We start from the raw sequence: 26,323 nt of genomic DNA, 5'->3' as shown, positions 1-26,323 counted from the left end.
TTTGCTGTACACTTGGTGGCATACATTCATTTTTACTTCATTACCTAGTTCTCCAGGGCTGGAGAGGGAGGGTTGTTATGGTGTTGAACCCTCGTGTCAGGCATGATAAGAAAGAACAAAATGATAACCCATTTTGGGGGCAGAGGAATGATTCAGTGTTCCTAGACTAGGTCATAAATTTCCTTTACACCCCGCCCTTCAGCGTGAGTTATCCAATCTGCCGTACAACTCCTACTGATGTAGGGAGTGGCTTTCTTCGAGAAGCAACTAGTTTGTGAGTAGTGCTCATTTATCCTCTGACTGCCACGCTGATCAGCAGTCCATGAATCGTGCGCTCCCTTTCTGATACTCTACTGTGAAGCTCTGGTCATGCAGGGCTGGGAACCCCAAATGCTTCAAGGTAAGCTGCCCCACTTCCTTTCTCCTGCTTTTGGTTTCTGATTCTTTTAAAGCTTCGCTTGTCAGTATCAAGCTTGCTTCCACTGCCATGTATGATGAACAGCTTAACTACAACAAATGAAAGTGTATTGAAGGGATAGGGGGAATCTTTTGAGTTTGATAAAACAGTGAATTCATAACCTTGTTCTGAAATAATACGCTGGGAGGAAAGATGTGTCAGTGGGGGCTTTTCTTTGCTTAGTAGTACAGTGGTACCTTGGGTTACATACGCTTCAGGTTACATACGCTTCAGGTTACATATGCTTCAGGTTACAGACTCCGCTAACCCAGAAATAGTGCCTCGGGTTAAGAACTTTGCTTCAGGATGGGAACAGAAATCGTGCTCCGGCGGTGCGACAGCAGCGGGAGGCCCCATTAGCTAAAGTGGTGCTTCAGGTTAAGAACAGTTTCAGGTTAAGAACGGACCTCCAGAACGTATTAAGTACTTAACCCGAGGTACCACTGTATGTAGGTGTTCCTTTGTTCAAGGTCATTTGCTGTAACCTGACAGCATTTTTCATAAAAAAAACTCCTTCCAGTAGTACCTTAGAGACCAACTAAGTTTGTTATTGGTATGAGCTTTTGTGTGCATGCACACTTCTTCAGATGCTTCTTCAGCATTTTTCATGTTGACATCCCTCCTTTTTCACAAGGTGCTCATAGCAACTTTTTAAAAGAATTATCTCTAGTCACATCACCAGACTTGGGCATTGACTTGCCCAGTGCTACCTTGTGAGGTTCATAGCTGTGTGAGGACTCAAACTTGACTTTCAAACATCCAGACACAACCAGTGCCCTACCCTGGTTCACACTCCCGTTGCTGGCAGGCTTCCTCTGAGCTTAACACTCCAGGTCATTGTTGCTTTGTGATTGCTTCATCATGTAGGAGTGAAGGTTCCTGTTTACTCTTCAGACTAAACATGAGCTAGCCTGTCTAGGTGACAGTGGTTGACTATTTCAGCAAGTGACTTCATTCCTCTTTGTTTATCCATGTGTCTTCACTAAAGAATCTGGATTGTGGTTGCTTGCCTGCCAGGGCAATTTATTGTGTTGGGAGTCTTCAGAGAAGTAAGAGGTGGTGGCAGAATTTGTGCGCTTTTGTGGAGAGCAGGAAGAGTTGTTCATTTTGTGAACAAAGAAGGAGCACTAGAGTAGCCCTCTAACTGGGGAACCTGTAGCACAGAATGGCTGTGTGCTGCCACAATTGTGTGCAAACAATATCTAATCGAAGCAGATTCTTATTTCTGCTAGCTATGAAGCTCGTTGCAATAATCTAGATATTTTATTATGCCTGTATGATAAAAGGGTGTGTAGAAATATGTTTTCGATGGGAAGCACTACAGTAAAGCAGTGCCCTTGTAGTTTTGCCTAAGCATTTTCTGGTCGCTCAAGAGCAGCGTTCAAAATTTGCCAGACACATTTTGCACCTGGCTATAGGCCACTTGCAACCAAGTGAAGATGCCCGGATGCCAGAATGGCACCTGACGTCTGCACCATCTGGAGGTGTATGCCTGGGGATCACACACTAGCAAAACATCCTGTAGAATTCTATCCATTTTATTTTATCTGCACAATCAGAATGGATTTCAGGAACCAAAAAATTGTATTGAATAATACGCCTTTTGAGTCGCCTGGCTCCAAAATGGCAACTAGGCATTCCATTTTGGTGATTCTTGTTGTTGTTGTTTAGTCGTTTAGTCGTGTCTGACTCTTCGTGACCCCATGGACCAGAGCACACAAGGCACTCCTGTCTTCCACTGCCTCCCGCAGTTTGGTCAAACTCATTCTGGTAGCTTCGAGAACACTGTCCAACCATCTCATCCTCTGTCGTCCCCTTCTCCTTGTGCCCTCCATCTTTCCCAGCATCAGGGTCTTTTCCAGGGAGTCTTCTCTTCTCATGAGGTGGCCAAAGTATTGGAGCCTCAGCTTCAGGATCTGTCCTTCCAGTGAGCACTCAGGACTGATTTCACCCTGGTTAAATGAGCCAGGGTTTGGCACCTAGCTTATATATCTGAACACTGCTTAATAGGGAGTGTGTGTTGAGGATAAGAGTCTGAGTTATAACCCAGGAATTACCCTTGGAATCTCACCTCCGCAGCAAAGTCATGATTTCTCTTCGCTTCAACCTATCACCACCTGTCACTATTGTTAAATAGTAGGGCTGGGCAATATCGGGTTTTCAACATCCTGATATATCACTAGCTAAACATAGCAATATATCAATATATCACAATGTCTGAAATAAGGATGGAACCATGTAGAAATGAACGAGGTAATGTCCTGGCAGCTGCTACCTAGACACAGAGAGGTGTGGAGGAAGAAGCAGCCTAACCTCATGTTGCTTTCTGGATGGGGTAGAGATGGAAAGCAGAAGAGTGAGACGCTAGAGAGGGAACTCCCAACCCCACACCCAGAGACTCATAAAGAGAAGCCTTATACCCTCAATATTATGGGGGATGGGGATGGGGAGGGGAGATACATGACTTCTCCATGGAGAAGAGGGGTAATGAAAGTATTCCCAGTGTCGGAGCCTATAAGAGACTGTGCTGGCCTATCAGAAAGGATTTGGGCATGGATTCTGTAAAACTACAAGTAAACTGCTTTGAACACTTCTGAAAAGGTGGTGGAGCATCCTTCTGCAAGCCCCTCTGCTGTTTTATTGTGGTAGAATAATTCTTATCATTTACCGTATATAGCATTTTAGAATTGTCAAAGCACTCTGTAGGTGCTATCTCAATCTCTGCATCAGTCCTGTGAGATAAGATACCTTTCCAAAGCTGTAACAGAAACCCTTAATTCTGTTACAGAAAGCTGGAGATATACAGGGACATGTTGTTGTTGTTGTTTTTAAAGCAGTACAGCTGGGAAAGCCTAGAACTTACTTACTCACAACTACTGCCTCATAATGTATTACAAATTAAGGATGCTAAAGCTTAAACCTAAAGGCCACTGCCATCTTGGGATGGCACAATGGAAAACTTGATGGGTGGGCTGTTCTCAGATTGCTTCAGAACATGCACCTCTTTGTATTTCAACTATCCTGGGATTTAAAATCTGCAGGAGAGGGCCTTTTGGCGCTCCCACCAGTAAGTGCATCAGGCAGTGATTCAAGGTAGGTCTTCTTCTGTGGTGGCTATAGCTCTGGAATGCCCTCCCATCAGAAATGCAACTGGCATCTACTTTAATTGCATGTTGATGCCAGCTGAGGATATATCACTTCACCAAGGCATTTGTAGATGGTCAATCAGTGGTGCCCATTTGTAATGGGTAATGAATTTTAGTACTGGTCTTCATTTGTTTGTGAACCCTGAGGTTATTTCTAATGAAGGGTAGTCTAGAAATGTATCAGGTGCTGCACAATATTTTATTTTTTAACTGTAATATATAATAAACATGCCAAAGAGCAACTCAAAGGGAAGACGAGCTCAGCTGAAGACTTTCTGCTTGTGCTGCTTGCATTCTCCCTCTGGTTCTCCCTTTTAATGAGTTCCTGATCTCTCATGCCAGAGAAGATCCCCTATTCAAATAATGGTGGGATGGCCTCTTCGGTTGTTTATAGCTCTTCATCAGTGTTAGGAATTAGCCAGGCACTTTTTGCAATGGGCACTGGTCCAGTTGCAACTACACGGAGATCTCTGGGCACCACGCTGGCAAAGGACATCTCCATCTGGCTGGCACCGTCCCACTTTCTTAAGCAGGTGAGCAGAAGAGCTTATTTATTGCATTTCTATCTCACCTTTTGCTCCAAGGAGTACATGGTTTGCCCTGCTTCTCAGTTAATCCCTACAATAACCCTGTGAGGTAGGTTTGGAAGCTGTGACTGGCCCAAGGTCACCCAGTGAGCTTCAGGACTGAGTGGGGATTTGAACCCTGATCTCTCTGGTCCTAGTCTGGCACTTTAACCAGTACACCGCACTGGTTCCTAGCGTACTTTTGCTATGTAGCAGCTCTATAAATTAAGTCAGTCAATAAATATAGAGAAAGCTAAATGTTGCTTAGAGAAGGATTTGAAATATTTTCCTTGAAACTTGTATTTGTTTTATTCTGGGTGGTTTGATGTATGTTTTAATGTGTTGTCCACTGCTTTGATATTTTGTCTTTAAAATATAAAGTGGTGTAGAAATGTAAAGAAAAATAATAACAAGAAGAATAAATTTCATTATAAAAGAAAATGGTGCCTAGACTTTCCGTTGTGGCAACCGTAACCTAGGTTTAAGGTGCCATTTGGTGATTACCTTATATATCTTAGTTTCTATCACTTCTTTTGATCGAGGGAGAGGGGGAAGCAGTTGTCTTAGCCAAAGGCTATTCAAGACCCTCTTCTTACTCCTACCTGGAAACAATCCTAGGCTGGGGTGAGAATATGTTCCAGCAGGCCCACAGAGTGATGATGTGCCGACTGGTACATGATTTTGGGACTCTCAACTGGCAAACAAATTCTTATGGTGTAAGCCCACCTTATTTAACCGTAGGTGTTGAGGAGGAGGAGGTTGTTATTGAATAACTTTTACCATCTGACGGCAAACGTAAGTTTCCATAGTGAACATGCACCCACAACCACTTTACATAATATTCATTTATTCTTGCAACATACTTACGGGGGGCTGTTGTAATGATCCAATCTCTTTGCAAAGGAGGGTGTCTGAGTCAGAGACTGTGCAACTTTCCAAAGGTTGCCTTGTGAGTCAGTGGCAGAGTCAGGAACAGAAGCTGTGAGTCCTGACTTCTTATGACTCTGTTTCCTAATCATTGGTGCTCCAAGATGCAATGGTAATAAGCACTGACTCATGCAGAGTCATCTGGGCTTGTTTTGTTCTGTTTTTCCCCCTTGCAGCAAATATCAGCACAGGCAGTTTAAACTATATACAAAACTTCTGCTGATGACAAATAATAGCAGGACAACCTCAAGGCCTGAAACTACCTCACTAATAGGATGTCTGATAGGAGGAGTCTTCACCACTCTTTAAACATAAATGCCCAAGCCAGCATTTTCCTACTTTCGAGTCTGCCTAGTTGCCCTACTGTTTGCTGTCCCAGTGAACAATGAGTAGTAATTGTGCCCTGAGACTAGTGCGTATCACAGAGATGAAATGAGGTTAGAGTTTTATATAACCTGAACTTCTGGATTTAAATTTAAAGCTGCATTTGGCCATGGGCTCTCTCTTTCTCTCTTTCCGATAGGGGCAATGTTTTATATCTTTACGTCTCTGTGGGGAAAAGTTGTATATATACCTAGCACTGGAAATTATAGAATGGCCAGATGAACCTTTAATAGCTGTACAGAAGACTGAATTTCAGCAGGTGTAGCTTGCATGGCAACTCTTAAAGGTGCAGGAGCCTTGTGCTTTCCCCATCAGGTCCGCTGAAATTGCAGTGGCAGCTGGTTCAGTTTAATACCCAAAATACCAATAAGAACGCTGTTTCGCTTTCTTTCTCAAGAACTGTTTGCCATAGGACATGTTTTTCATTTTCTATTTATTCCTTGGGAGAGACTGCTTAGATTCGGAAGTTGTATTTAATTTGGAAATGCTTCTATTTTTGCTGGCTGTGACTGCTTGTTGGAGCCTGTTTCTCTCTGCAAAAGAGGAATATGTGAGATTTGCTACCACTGACCATTCCTGATGTTGTACGTGTCTTGCCATAGTGCTTGCAGATTGACGCCTTGAAAATATGGCATCAACAGGTTGACTAACTTTTGATTCACTTCTGTTGTGCTGGCCTGCATAAACAGGAGCCTGAGGACTGCAGAACTTTTGTGGTGGTGAAATCCTGTCTTACTGAATCTTGGGGATTCCAGTGTAATGCTGATGTGACTCACAATGCCATCTGTCTCATTACTGACCTGTGCCTTTATTATAGGTCTGTAGGACTAGCTCTTCCTGTATCAGGATCACCACATTCGAAACATATTCTTACATTTCTATCATGGGCGTCTCTGTGCCATTATCATCCTGTTTTTACGGCTGGGACATCTGACATCTAGAGGCTGAATTTTTAAATGAAGCATTTATGAAAAGCTTGCCGAGAGAGAATGAGTGACTTTCACAGTGCAGTCTTTGTAGGAATCCTGTTGGAAGGGTCCCAAGGGTCCTCTAGTCCAACCCCCTGCAATGCAGGAATCTCAGCTAAAGCATCCATGACAGATGGCCATCCAAACTCTGCTTAAAAACCTCCAGTGAAGGAGAGTCCACAGCCTCCATAGGGAGACCGTTCCACTGTCAAACAGCTCTTACTGTCAGAAGGTTCTTCCTGATGTTTAGTCGGAGTCTCCTTTCTTGTAATTAGAAGCCTTTGGTTTAGCTCCTACGCTCCAGAGCAGAAGAACACAAGGTTGTTCCCTTCATGTGACAGCCCTTGAGATATCTGAAGATACTATCTCCTCTCAGTCTCCTCTTTTCTAGGCTAAACATACCCACCTCCTTGGTTTAGGTTTCCCAGTATTGCAACCATGAGCTTTTAACTTCTGTGACATTCTGATAGCAAAGAATGTCCTGCCTGCTTTGTGTTGCATTTGGCTGCGTTTACATGCTAACATGTACAAGACTTCTCCAAGCAGGTAGCCTATAACTATTGAGCATGTGGATTGTTTTGGGCATCTATGTTACTATTAAAGTGAAGATTTAAGTCTTGAGAGGTCAGAGTTGGTTATAGTGTTAACTGGCAAGTTAAAGGAAGAAGGTAAGATAATCAGTATTTAAGGACTTTAGCCACTCAACTGTGTGAAATTGCCAGTAGCGTTTTGAGAGTGTTGGCAAATTGGTATTCAGCAGAATTCCTTGTTTTAAAAAATATTAATCTGATCTGTGAAATCTTGATTATTTGTAAGAACTTGGCAATTTTTGAACAATTCCTAAATCATTTATTAGATTTGTAATCTGCCCTTCCACCCAAAGTAGTTTCTGTGAAAAGATTTTGTAGGGAATATTGAAATACACCATTTTTGTTTTCTGCTTGAGGAAAAATGCATCCTTCTGTCGTAAGATTGAACCATTTTGATTGAGAATGTGAAATAATCTAGTTCTCAGTTTACTAGAGCAATTGGGCAACTTATATATGATGTTCAGGGAGTGAGAAGTCCAAGGTGTTTTTATAAGAACATCAACTTAGGTTAGTGTAGATGAGAATCTCAGATCAGCAGGCCCAGTTCATATAAGTTCAAACTTGATTACTTCCTTGCCTGTCACTGAAAAGAGGTTGCATTGGCCAGGCTGTGCATTGTTCATGGACGTACAGTTTGGTATTTTCTTTACATGCAAAAGAACTGACTGTGTGTGGGCAGTGCAACATTGTCCTGAGGGCCAGTCATGTTTTATGGTCCTGTCTGTGCTTCTCTTGTGAGTCATATGTCTTTTTTACGCAGCTACCAAGTGCACTATGCACTCAAAATTTGCTTAGGCTTTGTACTTTTTAAATAGTTAAACTGTGGTTTTGATAGTCTGCAGGCCGGCTCATGGCCAGAGATTTTCTGCTGAGTGTGTGTACGTGTGCTTTGCATACTTTTGGAGAAGGAAAGGCATCAAAAGGCAGTGCAAAATATATAATTTGAATGTTGAAATTAATGTAAATTAATGTTAGTAAAGTAAGACAAAAAAGTGTTCTTAATTCCAGTACCCTTCTTTATATCGTTGTAAGTATAAAAGCTACAACATGGTTTCCCAGACATGTGAGTTTCCAAATTCCCTCTCCTGAGATGACATTGTTCATATATTGTGTGTGTGCAACAGGGATAAATGATGCATAGGGCTTCCCTCGTCTGAGAGGCATAGAGGGGTACATCCAACATGGTGGATTTACTTTTTTCAAGGTAAGCTTTATTAACTAGTGTGCCCTGGTGCACAGTATGGAGATTGATATGCTACAGAACAGACCTCTTTTTAATGATATCTAAAAGTTCAGGAAATGGGCAAGCAGCATTTCTGAGGGGAACTCTGTATGACTGTGACCCTGAAGAACTAGTTTCATTGACCACATGTCTTGAACCCTGTGACCTCTGCACAATTTCCAAATCAACCAACTTTTGTTGATCTGTTAGAAGGAAGTATAAAACGTCTGAACAGAAGTTGTGCAGGCAGCAGTTTCCTGTTTATTGCCTGACACATATTTAGGTTGCTGGTGTCCAGACTGCTTTGAATATGGTGCACAGCCTTGAGAAGAATGATGATGAATGCATTGTTCAAGGTTCAAATCTCCAGGTTTTGTGGAACCCTGTTTAGCTGTCCCCTTTAATGGCATTGTGGGATGCGGGTGGCGCTGTGGGTTAAACAACAGAGCCTAGGACTTGCCAACCAGAAGGTTGGCGGTTTGAATCCCCATGACGGGGTGAGAGCCCATTGCTTGGTCCCAGCTCCTGCCAACCTAGCAGTTCGAAAGCGCGTCAAAGTGCAAGTAGATAAATAGGTACCGCTCTGGTGGGAAGGTAAACAGCGTTTCCGTGCACTGCTCTGGTTCGCCAGAAGCGGCTTAGTCATGCTGGCCACATGACCCGGAAGCTGTACGCCGGCTCCCTCGGCCAATAAAGCAAGATGAGCGCCGCAACCCCAGAGTCAGCCACGACTGGACCTAATGGTCAGGGGTCCCTTTACCCTTTACCTTTACTTAATGGCATTGTAAAACATGCTGTTTACATCAGAGGCTTTCAACCTTTTTGAGTCCATGGCTCCCTTGACCAACTACATTCTTTCTGCGGCACCCTTGTGGGGCCAAGGAGCCCAGTTATGTCACCCCTTGCCTGCAGAGCTGGCAGCCTCTCACCTTTTCTCAAACAACTTCCCTTGTGGAGTGTTCCCTCAGCCTCCTCCCCTCTCCTTGAGAGTCCTCCAGGCAGCCACAACTGCTGCCCCATGTCTCTGAGCTGCCCCCCTGTCCCAAATAGAAGTGCCTCCTCACACTGCCCCACAGGGACCTGGGAAGCACCCCCTGGCCAGTCCCAGAGGCACCATTCGCCTGGGGAGCTTTGTAGCCAGGGCTGCTGCAACAAACAGCTGTGCATGCCTTTGGGAAGCAGAGATACAAGAGGGCATCTTAGGAGGGAGGGAAGAAGAGAAAGACAGAGGTCAGTGTTGCCCATGGCACCCCTGACTATCATTCAAGGCACCCCAGGGTGCCATGGCACACTGGTTGAAAACCACTGGTTTACATAAACAGCTAGGGTTGTAGTGAGGCATAAAACCTGTTAAGGAATGGGGGTGTGGGATATTTTCACTTCCCTCCCCACCAGTTCTTCTAACTTTTGGGACCATAATAACAGATACGGTAATTAGGTTATGAACTTTTGCAAGCGTACCCTAAAACACTCTTGTAATGATGGAAATACAAGGGAATTTCCTGCCTCAGTGACCAGCATGAGGCTCTTTCTGTAGACTTGTACAGCAATCAAGCAACCTGCTTTCCCCAGTCAATGTCCCCAGGGTATAAAAACAACGCAAGGAATTGTATTGCATCTTGACATAAGTAGGCTCTCTGTAATCTTGCTGTCGAAACAGCTGGATGGCTAGCTGCCTTGAAAAACATATGTTTTAATGCAGGAATAATGCTTTATGCTTTAGGCAGCCATAGCTGTTGAAATTGGGTGACTTTATGAATAAAAGCACTTCTGTAGTGTCTGTCCGGGGTGGGGGTGGTTAGGGACTGACATTCAATGCTGGGTTGGATACAGGGCGACAAAAAGCATTTTTTATTGCTAGTTCACATCTCTGTGTGACTGGGCTCTATTGCTTTGTTCAAGCTAAAACAGTTTACTGTAGATCTTGCTGAAAACTGTGTTTATCAGGATTGCTGAGAATTAGAATGCAAGCACCAGCTAGGTGCACAGACACATTCTTGCCACAAATATATCTTGAATGAATTCCCCACTCATTCTTAAATTTCAGCCCTCTGACTTGCCACCTTCGAGCTGTGACTTGTCTTGCACACTTGCTACTCTTGGTGATTGGGAGAGCCCTATTCTCAGCTGTGCTTGGCTTTGTTTATTATGGTATAGTATTGGTCTTCAACTGATGGGGTGGGACCGGCTACTGGGTCATGACTAGATCTAAAGTGAGTTGCGACGGCATACAAGTATATGGAAAAAATTAAAAAATATATCCCCAGATACATGTTTGGGTTACAGGTAGGTTTGTGTCTGAAAAAGTTGAAGACAGCAGTGATATATGTGCAGTGTCTTAAGAGACACATCATTTTAAAGGAGCTGCTGAAATTTTTTAGCACAAGCAAATGCATACTTTTGTGTGTGTTCTCACTTCTACTCAACTGGTTTCTTGAACTGTCATTTTAAACCCAGTTTTGTTCAGGGCTGGCTGAAGGCAGTCTAGCATCTCGGGAGGAAAATTAAAATTGTGCTCCCATCGTTGGTAAACATTAAGCCTGGCAAGTTGCTACCCTTATCACTGCATTGTTTTGCACAATATGTATGAGTGATTCACCAGTTCTGTCCTCCAGTGGCCTTTGAAAAGCTGCCTTTGGGGTGTTAGGATATCCTCTAAGGTGGCTCTTGAGGGACTTCAGAGGGGAAATCAGCCATCCAAACCTCTGTGTGAGTGGAAGTGTGTTCTGCTTGCACAGCAATATTTTTCAATCCAAGTTATTGATTTGATGTGAACAATAGGAAGCATGCAAGAAATCTATAATTTCCCTTGCAGTTTGTGATATTTTTAGACTCCATGACAGTAACAATATCCTCAGGCTGTAAAAAGAAAAAAGAAAAAAAGCTGCATTGAGTGGTTCTCATACTTTTAATGTTGTTTATATAAGAGACATTCCAAATTGGAGCTTAGAGGACTATTAAACAGGGCTTGCACATGGCATAGATACAGACTTAATTTTCACCAATGACAGTATTCCCTGAGTAGAGCTCTGGTCAGGCAATGCTCCTGCCAGTGGGAGATGGGAAGCAAATTCTGCTGATACCCCACCTTACACCCTTTAAAAATTTAAAGGATTGGGTGAACCTCTGGGATAAGGGGATGGCTGCAGGGAGGAAGAGTCAGTGAAAGTTACCTTCATTCACTGCCTCCATTGGGATCCTCCACTGGATCAAAAGACTTGACACAAGGAGCCCTTCCATTTGTGGAAGGGTAAGTTAGGATCAGCCCTGAGTGCTCACTGGAAGGACAGATCCTGAAGCTGAGGCTCCAATACTTTGGCCACCTCATGAGAAGAGAAGACTCCCTGGAGAAGACCCTGATGTTGGGAAAGATTGAGGGCACAAGGAGAAGGGGACGACAGAGGACGAGATGGTTGGATAGTGTTCTCAGAGCTACCAGCATGAGTTTGACCAAACTGCGAGAGGCAGTGGAAGACAGGAGTGCCTGGCGTGCTCTGGTCCATGGGGGTCACGAAGAGTCGGAAACGACTAAACAACAAGAAGAAGTTAGGATTCAACCCAACTGTGTATTGCTAAACCTTGGCTGAGGGAAGTAGAGAGGAAATTTGTTTGCAGGAGGGACTTCGTGTTCTTGTAGCCCCGTTGCAAAGTCATGATTTGGCAGTTATTGCCCATTTGCCCTTGGTAAGGATATGCTCCAGGTAGTTCCAGGCTAGTTCCATCAGTCATGTTAAAATGTATCGAAGATTGGTACACAGTGCAGTTTGCTTAACACCTATGCCTTCTCTATTCTTCTTAGAAGCTAATAAATGAACTTCTTTGTGAGAGGCACATGCAAGACTCAGGGTCTCCAAGCCACCACCTTACCAAAAAGCACTGTTTCTAAAGCGCGTAAGAGTTTAAAAATCATTTCAAGCAAACTCACCCCTCGCCAGTCATATTGCATCATTTGACATCGCCTGTCAATCGTTTCAATCCGCCTAGGATTCCTAGGATTAGACTTAGATGTTTAGATATTTTAACACATATTTTATGCACAACTCCTCCCAAGTCTTAACTTTTCCTTAGTGCACACTTCCTGTCAATTTTTTCTTCTTGAGGCCTTGTGTTTCTGTCCTACTCTCTTTGAATACAATGAATATGTTGGGTGGGGGGGATCCACCAAACACTTGCACAGAGAGAAAAGTTCATATTCCGGTTGCATCTGCTTTCCACCTCTGTGAACCATTGCAACAGCCGTGTTTGCACAGCCTCTTTCAGAAAAGTGAAAGTTCCTGCCATCAAGAGCTTGTGGTTGAAATTCCTGTTTACAGTATGCTTTGTTGCTGCTGTGAGTTGATCATGTAGGCAGGGTTGGGAAAACATTTCAAGACTTACTTATTGTAGATGGTTTATATCAGTTGCATAGATCACAGAGATAGGCATAACGAAAGGACCCCCACCTCTCATTAGGGTTGGGATCGGCCCAGAAATCTGATCTAGAGGTGTTTGATTATGTTCTGGGGTCTGTTTGAACAAAATAATTGAATTATATTCTTGGGGCAGAATCTAAGATTACCGATTCTGCCAGATAAAAGTGACAACACTTTGCCTGGATTGTTTCATGGTGAAAGGTGCCGGGAATTTAAGCTTCAGCCAAAAACAAATAACCTAAAATTACACAAAATTGCTTTAATAGATCAGACCAAAGATCTGTCTTTGCTTGGTGTCCTGCATTCAGATTTATTTAAAGAAGTGTTCTTTACTGATTTAAAAAAATCTTGAGTGCTTTCTGTTTAAATCTTTAGCATATTCCTTCTAGTGTTGTAACACCAGCCATAACAACAACAACAACAATTTTAATATTTGTACTTCGCTCATCTGGCTGGGTTTCCCCAGCCACTGTGGGCATCTCCCAACAGAATATTTAAAAGACGATGAAACATCAAACATTAAAAACTTCCCTAAACAGGGCTGCCTTTGGGCCACTGTTTATTTACTGGATCTAATGACTTGTAGGTTGCTAGTTTTCAAATTAGGGTAGATTAATCCTAAAGTAGCAAAAGTTGGAATAGGTTTTTGCATGTTTGGGATACTGGTCTCCTCATCTGAAAACTCACTGCATGTAGTATAAAAACTGCTTTGAAGTTATCATAGTGCACTTGGAAAAGCAAGAAATTTTTAAGAGGGTTGGGAGTCATTCAGGACATTCTTCTTACCAGTGTGAGTCTATTCAATTTCATTGCAACAGTTTTAGTTAAATTTTGTGTAGTGATGCTTTTTGCCCTATGTATCCTTTCTTTTGCCCTTGCCCTTTAAAAGTGGAATGGTACATGGATTACAATTTGAATGAAGCATTTTCGTAGAATTGTAGAATAGAGGAAGGGACCCTGAGGGTCATCTTGGGGGGGGTGTCCTTGTGATCGGAACTGATCCTGTTTTCTAGAACTGTTCCAAAGAGTGTGATTTGCAAAATTCAGAGTATAGCTTGTAGTAATTACTGCTTTTTAGATGCCTGCTCTGCCCATGAACATTAATTGTGTGATTACTCAATTTTCAGTTAGTTTAGCTTTTCAGACTACATTTAAGTATTTGCCCTAGGCACATGTGTGATAAAACAGGAACTATTTCTTTATCCAAGCTGAAGCAGGTTTTGACAGGCTTTCTCAAAATGGCTTTCCTTAAAACATATGTGCACTTTTGTCCTCTGTTACCTTAAATCTGGTTCTTGAGTACACATTTTCAAGAATGATGATTGAAACAATAAGTTGTCATCGCAGTGGAAACAGGAAACGTGACTCCATCTAGCACATCAGCATAATGTTTCGAGCGACTCAGAAAATAGAATATTATTGGCTTACTTCAACAGAAGGTAAAATGCAAGGACAGATACTAATTTAAGAATCTTTTTTATGTTCAGTCTCAGTGACTGAGCTAAGAACATAAACTCTGAGTGTTTTGCACTCCACTCCTGTACATTCGCAGTATGTAATGTGTTTGTAGTGCTGGCTCAGTATTTTTAGGCCATTATGAGCCACCATAGAAAGCATAGGGAATGAGTGGTTTCAACATTGATTACCCTGTAGTGTCTGTGGATTGATCTTTTGCTGTTGCTATTGTGGAATGTGAGAGTCACTTCCCAGGCCGCAGAATACATTAATGGGGAATGGTGCCACAAAGCGTTCTAAGGCAGGAGGCACATATTTTGGCGATGTCTCAGAATACATTTTTGCTTACATCAGATTGTCTTATTTGATGCCACAATGAGATTGGGGCATACTATTTATCATTGTTTGCCTGGCCGCAGACGTTTTCTGTCACATTATAAACCAGGGGTCAGCAAACTTTTTCCGCAGGGGGCCAGTCCACTGTCCCTCAGACCTTGTGGGGGGCTGGACTATATTTTTGGGGGGGAAATCCCCCCCTACGACTCTCTCCTTCCTTCTCCACAGCACTGGATGAGCCCCGGTGGCTGATTACCTGTGCCTTGCAAGCGGCAGGGGCTGGCGGTGGCGGCGGGACGATGAGCAGCACGAAAGGACTGGCTCCAGAGAGGGGTTGCTTAAAATGGCGCTTAGCAAACTGCAGCTTAACAAAGCCCAGCCCCCCTTCCTCCTCTTGGCAGGGCAGGGAGAAGCCAGGAGGAGGTAGGGAGGAGGCACCGCCACGGTGTGTGTGTGTGGGGGGGGAATGGTGCAGCCCGAACGATCAGAATCCCCACACCGATCCATGTGGCGATTCCCGGACCGTCCGCGGGCCGGATCCAGAAGGCAATTGGGCCGGATCCGGCCCCCAGGCCTTAGTTTGCCAACCCATGTTCTAAACCATAGTGTTGCTGAAGGTGGCCCACCAAGTAGGAAACTGATTTGACTATGATTAAGTTAGACATAAGTTGCATAGCGGAAACCATGCAGGTGTGGCTGATATCAGGAACATATTGGTAAAGTAGGAGAGGGAGTGGCTGCTTTAACATCATGGTTGTTGTTCCTGGAACTAATTCAGTAGAAAATGAGAGCAGCCTTTGGAAAACTGGGGATGAATGAGTCAGAAGCAAATTATTCCATTGTGTTTCTTGGCTATACACCTAGAAAACCTGAATTAAAACAGTGAGGATTTCTTTTTTGATAGACTTCTGATTTAATGTTGTATTAATATTTTGTTGGAAGCTGCCCAGAGTGGCTGGGGAAGCCCAGCCAGATGGGCGGGGTATAAATAATAAATTATTATTATTATTATTATTATTATTATTATTATTATTATTATTATCATCATCATCATCATCATCCAGCTAAATTATACCCAGAGTAGATCCATTGAAAAGAACAGGTCTGCTTGAGGTAAGACTAGTACTACCCCATTGTTTGTTAAGTCTTGCTTTTAAAATGCATCCCTGAAGTGTCTGTTTTGCAAAACAGAATATTGCCAAACTGATTCAGAATTTTTTATAATGGAGCCAAATGGCTGCATGTTGAATCCTAGTTAGACATAAGATTTCTGTCTTCAAACACTACTGGGGCTGTGGTGATAGAACTCAGTTGGAGAACATGCAAAGCAAGTGTAAGTTTATGTTCTTTTTTCATATTTATAGCAAAATAAAAAGTAACAAATTAGTTCTGGCTTAAGCTTTTTTGTTGCTTTCCTGTTGAGAGAAGGCAGTAGCTGATGAAATATAGCCTATATTTTAAGGCTCTTTGATTTAGTATTCGAAAGGCTTTTCAGTTATTAAATCTTGACTTGGCTGAGAATCCAAAACCAGCAACTTGATTCCTGATTGGATATAGACAGGAGTAAGGAGAGTCAGTGGTTGTGTAAGGAAGAGATATTGTTGCTGCCTTGCTAAAGCAAGTGTCACTGAAAGTTTAGGAACAAAACAGGCAGTGGAGAGATTTAATCTTGTCTGGGTAGATATGATGAACTTGGCTGAGATTTCCATATCCTGCAAGAGTGGAGAGGTCAATCTGATTTGTAAAGGGGGCTTGACAAACAATTAAGTAAAATGGGAATCTGTGTTAGATAGTGTCGGGTTTGTATTCTTTTCACACAAGACTTAGGATCTCTGCAATATCTTTTTAGTCAGATTTCTTAGGGATTCAAACCTTGTGGGGGTAGAGTTGATGCATACGTTTGCAGTATTCTTTTTAGTTTTTGAGCAAAAAAAACCCTGTTGTGGGACTGTTGGCAGGAGAATGGTGATGGAAGGTGATTAGTTGAGGAATGGTAAATTTAAAAACTAAGCCAAGCAGTTCAGAGCCTTCTGGTCTCTGGAGGTGTTACATATTGGTAAGGATATAGGACTAGACACAGGAGTTTATTGTGCACAGCATCATGGCTGTTTGTTAAGTCTGGGTAACTATGTATGTTACAACATCTGCCACAGCCCTTTGTGGAATAGCTTCCATAGAAGGCAGCCTAAAAGTGAAGGTATTTGCCATAGTGTTCCCCTGGATGTATGGAAGGTTTTCATGCCAGTAGTCTATATTTCTTGATATGGCTTGACACTGACATAGAGAAGACACAAGTTGGGAACTATCTGTGAAGTAGGCCTGGGTGATACAGTGGTACCCTGTTCTTGAACTTAATCCGTTTGACTCACAAAACCATTCGAAAACCAAGGCACAGCTTTCAGTTGGCTGCAGGAGCTTCCTGCACTCAATCGTAAGCCGCGTAAGCCACATCGGACATTCGGCTTCCGAAAAATATTTGCAAACTGGAACACTCAACTTCTGGGTTTGCGGCGTTCGAATTTGTTCGGGAGGCAAGCTATTCGAGTACCAAGGTACCACTGTATAGCCATATATCACCCACGACTGGTATTAGGGGAAGACCGCGATGATGGCTTCACCACTGTATATTGCTGGTGAAACCGCTGCCTCCTGAGTTCCTCTGCTACCAGTGCCAATGGAGAAACAAGCTGCAGGCGGGCCCTGGAGGAGGCAGAGGGACTCATACCACTGAGTGAAACTGCCATCGCGGTTGGCCCTCTCACTGCTGCAGAGGGAGAAACCAGGGGTTGGACTAGATGACCCTTGTAGCCCCTTCCAACTCCACAATTCTATGATAATAATCTAAAAACCAAATTAAAACACTTGACAGCTTCTACATGACTGGATAGGCTTGCCTGAGCAAAAATACTTTTAGCAGGCATCGAAAAGAGTATAGTGAAGGCATCCTGGTGTCAATAAGCAGGGAATGTGGATGCTGCCATACTAAAAGAATGGGGAGGTGAGTATTATGTGTGCCTGTAACAGTGCCTGTTCTGATCGAAGTGGCTGAGTGGGCATGTCTGGGGTAAAGCAATTTTGCAAGTAAACTGGTCCCAAGCTGTTACGGGCTTTATATACAAATACTAGTAGCTCCTTACTAGGTGCAGGTCTCTGAGCAGAGATGTTACTTGCTGACAGGGTCTCACTCTGGTCAGCAACTGTGCCACAGCATTCTGCACTAACTTCAGCTTCTGGATCTAGCCTTTGAAGTCGGATGCATCTGTTTTCTGCCTCTCACTTTCCCCCATTTCCAGGAAGTTAGGGAATATTTACTAATAAAAACATAATCGTGTAAATGGGAATTTCTGGTCACTCTGTGTGTGTTTGTAAAAACTTTGCATTTTTATTGTGAACTGCAGGATAAGAAGCCATTACTTGCCCAGGTCTTCACCCTGCGGTGCACTGTACTTTTTTCCTGGCAGTGTTATGCTGGACTTTGTGGGTGACTTGCGATGGCGCAGTCTGCTGGCATGAAAAAAACTGCAGAGGCTTTAGCTGCACGTGCAGCACAGTCCCTTTGCAGTGTAGTCCTCCTCAGTCAGCTGATACTTGGCAATGCTGATGCTTCTGCTGCAGCCCAGAGTCCTTTGATTAAATTCTAGGCAGTGCAGCCAAATTATATATGTGTGGTAGATGTCCCTGGGAAGTTCTTTCTGCAGTCTCCTTTTGGTCTGCATTCAGCTTGCAGCAAAGGCAACTCTTTTCAGTGTTCCCTTAGAGATGGATCCATTTTAAAGCAGCCCAGAGAATAAATTTCCTTCTTGCCTTCAGATCTCAGCATGAAGCTTGTGGCACGGAAGACATTAGCACTTCAAGCAGCGTCACTGCCTGCTCGCACAGCAATCGTGCATGTTTTGTTTTTGGCCTTGCTTTCATATGGTCAAGCTACACGTTACATACAAATGCTGGTTGCAAAATACTGAAAGTATTTAAAATGAAAAATAGTTTTACAAGGCTAAACCTGAGCAGAAGTGGAATGCATAATTTTCCTGCTGGCTATTTCCTCACTCAAAATTCCCTCAGCTACTCCTCTCTGTAGGTTTTTAGCTATGTGTTTACACATATGCAACTCTGGGAGTGGGGAAAAAGATTCAAAGGCATTTTAAACAAACTAACAAATGTTTCTTGTGGAAAGGTTGTGCTTTCCCTCCTATGCTAAACACTGTAGTCTTCAGGGTTTGCTGTTCATTAAGAAGAAGGTGGAGAAAAGATCTTGGCTTCATTACACACATTTATGTACTTTGTGCCATTAGAGATGTTACTTAATGGTGGTCAGAAATGGAACAGAATTCCTCAAGAAACGGGGAATGTTGTAGCGCTGAGTGCAAGAGTTTATTCTCCAGTGAGATTCAGAAGAGGGTTACAAGACATCATACTTCAGACCAACTCAATCTGAACTATCTATTGTTCTCTGGTTTCTATGTTTAGAACATAGGGTTTAGAATGTGCTTTGGAACTTTTGCTGTACTGTGCATTTAAAGAATGGAGAGAAATGCTTTCTTTTGAGCTCTTTAATTGCTCTAATTTCTGTGTGCAAGAGGACATATTTAGGGGTAACAAAGACTGGTTCACAAAACATGGTTCTTTTTCTTCACAAGGAGACCTGACAGTCTCTGGGGACTGCATTGACATGGGTAAAATATAACATATGAAAGAAAGGATCACGGGTGGTCTCAGTTCAGAAATTAATCACCCCTTAGACGTAATAAACTAAAAGCGAGATAAGTTTATGTGGAGTTGGAGTGGTTGAGGATGAAAAAGTGGGAAAAGGCAGTAGTGAAGGAAGGGTACTGCCTCTTAAGACATCAGAGGATTCTCCTGTAGGGATGAATGTGATTCATGATATGGGTCCATTCATCTCTCCACTGGCAGGAAGTTAAATCTTTTAGAGAATACACATTGGGGACTGGGACAACCCCCTCAAGTTCTACGTCCTGCCAGCTCTACTGCAGGTTGTATCACTGGCTGCTCCAGGCACAGCAAAGGAGAAGAGGCAGGAACGCCATCTTGGAAGGGATTTTTCTTTTGTTCTTCCTTGTCTGTTTATTTGTGGCTTCCCTCCCGATACTCCTGCCGGGTTTTCACTTTCTCCCAGCTCCACAGATCTCCCCTTCCCTCCCTTTAGCATCCATTTTTCCTTGGCCTTCAGTTTGGGGCTTTTGGGGGGCCATGGAGGCTTTTGGATGTTCTGAGTTCAGGGGAGCACCTTGGAAAGGGCTTCAACAAGGGCTTCTTTTTGGAAAACAGAGTTGTTTTTGTAGGGTTGAAATATGTCCTTCTGAAAAAACCCAACAACTTTTGGGGTATCCTAGTTTTTACTTTTTGAAATATGGGAACCCTATGTTTTGGAGATGAATCTCTCAAGTCTCATCAGAAGAGTCATTGGGAACTCAGGTTACCGTGCAGGAGGACCTGCTTCCTGAATCCCGACTTCTTCCTCTAAGATCTAGAAAGTTTCTGAAGATATTGGGAGCAGTTGCTCAGGGTAGTAGCAGTTTGATAGGGCAAACAGTTGATACCAAAGCAGGTACTTTTGCGGCCCCAGTGTTCAAGCCTCACTGAAGTACAGGGAAATACAGGGGAGAGGGCTGCAAAAACATGTGGGCTGGCAAATTTTTTATATTCTTCCAGGTTAGTGAAGTGATTTTACATATTAATGCAGACATAGAAACTCACTTCTTTGCACAGTTACACTCACTTGAGTTTGATTAAAATCTGTGAACTGGATGATTACTTTTAGGTTATTGCAGGGTAGAGTGATGTAAATCAAGCTTCCAGCTTCCTATCTCATATATGTCACAAATAAATTGCATATAATTTGGTTGCTATAATGAAACATATCTGCTTGCAACTAAATAGAGCTTTTGCACTGCCCAAGAGCATAATCTAAAGCCTCTGGTCACACAGTGCACACGCCATTTGATCAACAGAATTTATATCTGCTTAGGAAAGCAGTTATGGAATTAAGAATGTCTGTTTTATCGGCACTAGGGCACATGCAAGGATGCTAAGGAAGATCACACACTTGAAATACTTAAGGGCCCAGAACATTCCAGAAGTGAAGGAGGGTTGTTTCCTGGCAGAATGATATTTCTCCATGCTGTTTGCTTGGTAGTCATAAATACTTTGCACAATAATAAATATGGTAATTGATCTATGATCATATGTCTAATTCTTCACTTCAGGATTCTGATTTTTAAACCTGAGTGCATTCATTTTGCTTTGAAAAGCAGGCTTTATCTCATTGTGCTTGATATTACGTCATGGATTTAGTTGTAAGAGATTAAGGCAGGGATTCAAAAAAACTGCATGCGAAGTTCTGCTTGTACAGCCTGGCTCCTTCTCCCCTCCCCCTGGCAAGCTGCTGCCAAGGTTTAGGGCACCCGCTTAAGCAGCATGCAGTGTGACACGGATGGGAGAGGATTAGCTTATGATGCATTACATTCAAATGACATTTTAAACAAGTGTTATTTTTAAAGGACATTAAATTATATTGGGGGGGGTTTAAAATTGTTGTTTTATCCACCGTGCTTTACAGTCGACCTCGGCTTGTTGCTGAAAATACCAAGTGAAGCAGGGGCGCACATAATGATGTCAATGATGTGGCTAGTTTTCAAAAACTCTTCCTTTTAGGCCAGGGGTGTACAACCTGCAGCCCCCCCTGATGTTTCTGGACTACAACTCGCAACCTGAGGGCCGCAGGTTGTGCACCCCTGTTTTAGGCACTTTTCTGATAGCAGGGGGCTCGCTGAATCTAAAGCCCGAGAGATTTTGTCAAGAGGCCTTTCTTCGTTTTGCCTCCTCCCTCTGAAAGAGTGTCTCTTTGCTCCCCACCTACTGATAATATAAGGGATGCGGGTGGCGCTGTGGGTTAAACCACAGAGCCTAGGACTTGCCGATCAGAAGGTCGGCGGCTCGAATCCCCGCGACGGGGTGAGGTCCCGTTGCTCTGTCCCAGCTGCTGCCAACCTAGCAGTTCGAAAGCGCGTCAAAGTGCAAGTAGATAAATAGGTACCGCTTCAGTGGGAAGGTAAACAGCGTTTCCATGCGCTGCTCTAGTTTGCCAGAAGCGGCTTAGTCATGCTGGCCACATGACCCGGAAGCTGTACTCCGGCTTCCTCAGCCAATAAAGCAAGATGAGCGCCGCAACCCCAGAGTCGGCCACGACTGGACCTAATGGTCAGGGGTCCCTTTTTACCTTTTTTTACTGATAATATAGTGAACGTTTCAATTGAGTTTGGGAAGCCTTCATACAATATTTGTTCTTGTTAAATACATAAATGAGAAGGGCTTGCTGTTCCCACTGACTGCCATCACAAGTTGCTGATAATTTCTGTTAGGGTGAGACCGTAAGCTGAGAGTCCAGCTTCATCCATGCCTAGAGTGAAAGGAAGCAGACAGTTGTTCCCTGGTCAACGTTTTGCAAGTCAGAGAAAAATGTTTCTACAATGAGAAACCAACGTAGCCGAAGCTGCTTCCTTGATGTATCCTTTTCTAAAAAGGCAACCACATGGAAAGAATTACCCACTTTTGCATGTCACCAAAGATTAGATTCACCAAGGTCTCTGCTGCTGCGTTTAAATTTATCAAACTAACGTGTTCTGTTCAGCATGTTACTTCTTCAGGGCATTTTGTCTGGCAGGACAGCAATGAGGGCAAAAGCAGTAACCAACCGAAGGGAAAATTTATCTTGTCCTCTGGTTTTTCTGTGTTTCAGAGAGAAGTGTGCTGGTGAAATTCAGTTCCCCTTTCTCCTGTTTTTCTACTTGTTTGGTTAGGATTGCTTGGATCTGGTTGACTTTCATGCTTCGTTTAGCCACCCAGCATGAGAACCTTTGGTTCCAACACCTTGTATTGTCATCTTGTACATCCCCCCCCCTGCACATATTACCATGGGATAACAGCAAGATGGCATTACTGCCATGGCTTAAAAGGTAAAGGTATCCCTGACCGTTAGGTCCAGTCGTGGATGACTCTGGGGTTGCATGCTCATCTCGCTTTACTGGCCGAGGGAGCCGGCGTTTGTCCTCAGACAGCTTCTGGGTCATGTGGCCAGCATGACTAAGCCGCTGCTTCTGGCAAACCAGAGCAGCACACAGAAACGCCGTTTACCTTCTCGCCAGAGCGGTACCTATTTATCTACTTGCACTTTGACGTGCTTCCGAACTGCTAGGTGGGCAGGAGCTGGGACTGAGCAATGGGAGCTCACCTCGGGTCGTGGGGATTCGAACCACCAACCTTCTGATGGGCGAGCCCTAGGCTCTGTGGTTTAGACCACAGCATCACCTGTGTGCCAGAATTTCTGTGCTAAGTGTTTCGTGAATGATCAGTGTTTAATTACATATTTTTTGCATTGCATTTCCCTCTGACCTCAGTGTTTGCATTCGTGCCCCCCCCCGCCCTGCTTGTATATGGTAATATATAATTCAGGATAACGTTTCATGCCTCTAATAATGAGGGCTATAGTCCACACACATTATGCCATAATAAATTGGTTAGTTTTTAAGCAGCCAGAAAACTGTTTTTGCTGTTACTAACACTTCCATCCCTCCAGAAGAAGTAATAGGGTTGGCATTAATGGCTAACTCTTGATTCACCATTCGCTACTCTTAAACAGTACTGTTAACAGGCCTCTGTGGTAGAGCTGTGTTTCCCTTATGCACGTTCTAAGCTTCTTGTCTATTAGGATCTTTGAACCATGGCAATAGTGAGTCTTGGCAGATCTTACCCAGCAGGTCTTTCCCAAGCCACAGAAATAATGTTTACTCAACACACAGAATCAAAATATACACATTCATCACTGCAATAGGGAATAGCTCAGCAAAATACACACATTTCTTGGGGGAAATGAGGTCTACTAAAGTATTAGCATTGACTACTTATTTGGGGGGAATTAGCTAAACAAACATAACAACTCCATTACCAGCACCTTGTATACACACAAGAAGCTGGAAGCATGCAGATGAAGGAAGGGTGAGTCAAAAAAGATTTAAGTTGCAATGCAAAAATAGGAAGTGGGAGCATATATGGAAGCTACAATGTGTAGACAAAGGACCTCCAGAGCATAGGACAGGGAGCGAAGAATTCAATTCTTGGGCCCCAACAGTCTGAAGAAATAAAACTTGGGTGCATTGAAACTTTTTTTGCAATGGGATTTTATTATCATTATTATCGCTGCTGCTGCTGCTGTTCATTTCATTTCTATAACACTTTATGTTTTATAACATCAAATAACACAATCCCCACTCAGTCATGAAGCTCACTGGGTGATGTTGGGCGAGTCACAGCATCTTGACCCTACCTCACTGGATCATTGTAGGGGTTAACTGAGGAGGGAGGTGAACTATATTCTCCTTGGAGAAAAAGCTGGGATATAAATGCAGTAAAAAAGCTCTTCTGCTCAGTTGCTTAAGAAAGATGGAGATGTCAGTCTGCAACCTGGCATCCAGAGATGTCTAGATGGTGGCAATTGGACCCTCGCCAGCAGCAAAATGCTCCTAGCGCCTGGCTAATTTCAAACACTACTTCTTCCCTGTTCATCCATATGTACAGCGGTACAGTTTCTCCAGCATGGTCAAGGTAATAATTAGCAGGGTGGTTCCTTACCCTGCTAGAAAAAATTTACTTTTTTTTGTGGAGACAAGTGGAAATCGAGTGTAGCTAAATTTGGACACTTGATTAAAGGGACCATCTCCTATAGGGGCACCCTATTGTAAAGTTGACTGGATGGGATTGCATTTCTGGACTTAAAACAATGCCTCCCTTGAGGGGACAAACTGAACCCTTTTCATTACCTGCACAGGAGACCAAACTGAAGCCATATTGAAATATCATAAACAGTACTGGAGTGGAACATTTTTCAGATGCTTGCAGCCGTCAGCCTGTCAAAAGTGCAAGATAGGTTTTCGTTTTACTCATCTTTAATACTATACTAAGAGAACAGAGGAACTTTCTACTTTAATTCAGGGAGTGACAATTTAAACCAGGTGCGGGACTGCTGGCATCCAGCACCTGACTTAACTGGTTTCTGTGGCAGTGTTATTTTTTCTCCATTGTCTTCTTGTTCCAAAATCTAAAATTGTGGCACTTTCCTGCTGTTCAAGGAATGGCTTGTAGTATCTGATGCCAGGAACTCAGTTTAAGGGTTTCCCTTAAACTGTAAAATGATGGTATTTTACAAATGTATAAAGGGTTGGTTTTTTTTTACATAATACTTGCACATTTATTTCAGATGGTTATTCCAGCTATGTCCACTAAGGACATTTTGATAATGAAAATCAATTTTGCAAATAACACATGCAGAGTACAAAAATCGAACCCAGAACAGACAGTTGTCACTCTTAGAGAATGCTCCCTTTTTTCCCTTTAGGTTCAAAAACTGGATAGTCACAGCAAGGGGAGTTTATTAGATGGAGTGCATTAATAATTTTCTATTAATGTTGATACTCGCCTTTAAGAAGTCACACTTTTGTAAGAGTAGCTAGCAGTATTTTCTCTTCGATCCAGCCCTCAGGGTCACTTTGGAAGCTAGCTGAAAGGAGGGCTTCCATTATTTGTGTACGCTGTTTCCATGCAAATTACTATACTGTATTATAATTTTTCCTAACATGTTGGCTATGAAGCCATACTTGATGGGCAGTGTGTCTTGGATCCTGTCCAAAGCCAGACAATGGAGCTGTTTGCGTAGGAGTAAAGAAGTAAACTTTTATTAAAGCAGCCTCAATGACTCAGGCTCATTGGGTAGGAAAGAGCAGATTCTCATCTGCGTGCTCTTCAGAGGCAGCGGAGTAGCAGCAATAAATCCAGCCTGAGAGCAAAGGCCAAGGTTCAAGAGTGCCAAGACTGTGTGAGAGCTGCAACGTTGTTCCAACACGTTTCCCTACTTCCCTGCAGGGGCAGAGAAGACTCAGCTATCCTTTTCCTGTGATCACTCCTGGCCTGGAGGTGGGCACTTCTCCAAGGGGAACGAGTCTCCTCCCTTCTCATGATACAGGGCCTCTCCCTGTGAGAGGGATAGCTGGGTGCACCTCCTCCTCAGACCTCTTCTGCTCTGTCACAGTAGGAGATGCCCATTGCCTATTTGTTCTCTACAGGCTGGGCAGGGCCAGCTCTTGGGTCTTCTGCCTTGTCAGATCTAGGGGCAGAGGTGGAGGCTTCATCAGGAGGGCTGTTCTGCATTGTCTCATGCCCTCTCCTTCCCTCCAGAATCCTCATGCTCCAGTGCTTCCCAGTCCTGTTCTGAATTTTGAGTTCTCAGAGGGAATATGACCCGGCAAACCTGATACATTGAAATTACAGTGCTACCTCGGGTTACATACGCTTCAGGTTACAGACTCCGCTAACCCAGAAATAGTACCTCGGGTTAAGAACTTTGCTTCAGGATGAGAACAGAAATCGTGCTCTGGCGGGAGCGGGAGGCCCCATTAGCTAAAGTGGTGCTTCAGGTTAAGAACAGTTTCAGGTTAAGAACGGACCTCCGGAACGAATTAAGTACTTAACCTGAGGTACCACTGTATGTGATTTTCATGAGAACTGAAATTTGTACAATTTTACTCCATTTAAAAATGTCATGTAAATATATTTTGATGAGAGATCCTCAGACATTAAGAGGTTGAAAACTTTAAAAAACGGCTGAGCCCCAAGTGGTAGATATATGCAATGGTGTAGCTTGAGGGGGGACATTGGAGCGATTGCCCCAGGCCCAGAATTGTTAGGGGTGCAAAATATCAACACCCAGTGCTGCCTCAATACAGTTGTGCGATTCCATCACTGGGCTCCATTAAAAACAACTTTTTCATGCAAACCAGGAAGTGACCTTTCC

At 43.3% G+C, this 26,323-nt stretch overlaps 1 protein-coding gene across 5 annotated transcripts in view; it reads left to right on the top strand.

The window, feature by feature from the left end:
• The window catches only part of DIP2B (disco interacting protein 2 homolog B), a 181,406-nt gene that overhangs the window by 14,764 nt on the left and 140,319 nt on the right, over positions 1 to 26,323 (top strand). The window contains exon 1 of one of the 5 annotated variants that reach the window (XM_083598563.1): positions 254 to 400. The exons of the other annotated variants lie outside the window; for them this stretch is intronic. Coding sequence (XP_083454689.1) covers positions 370 to 400 — 31 coding nt within the window. The 5' untranslated portion in view covers positions 254 to 369. Of the gene's footprint in view, positions 1 to 253; positions 401 to 26,323 lie in introns of those variants that run through there. 5 annotated transcript variants of the gene reach the window in all.

Source organism: Podarcis filfolensis (genome assembly GCF_964270895.1).
Source record: "Podarcis filfolensis genome assembly, chromosome: 2".
Lineage (NCBI taxonomy): Eukaryota > Metazoa > Chordata > Lepidosauria > Squamata > Lacertidae > Podarcis > Podarcis filfolensis.
This window is presented reverse-complemented; position numbering and strand designations above follow the sequence as displayed.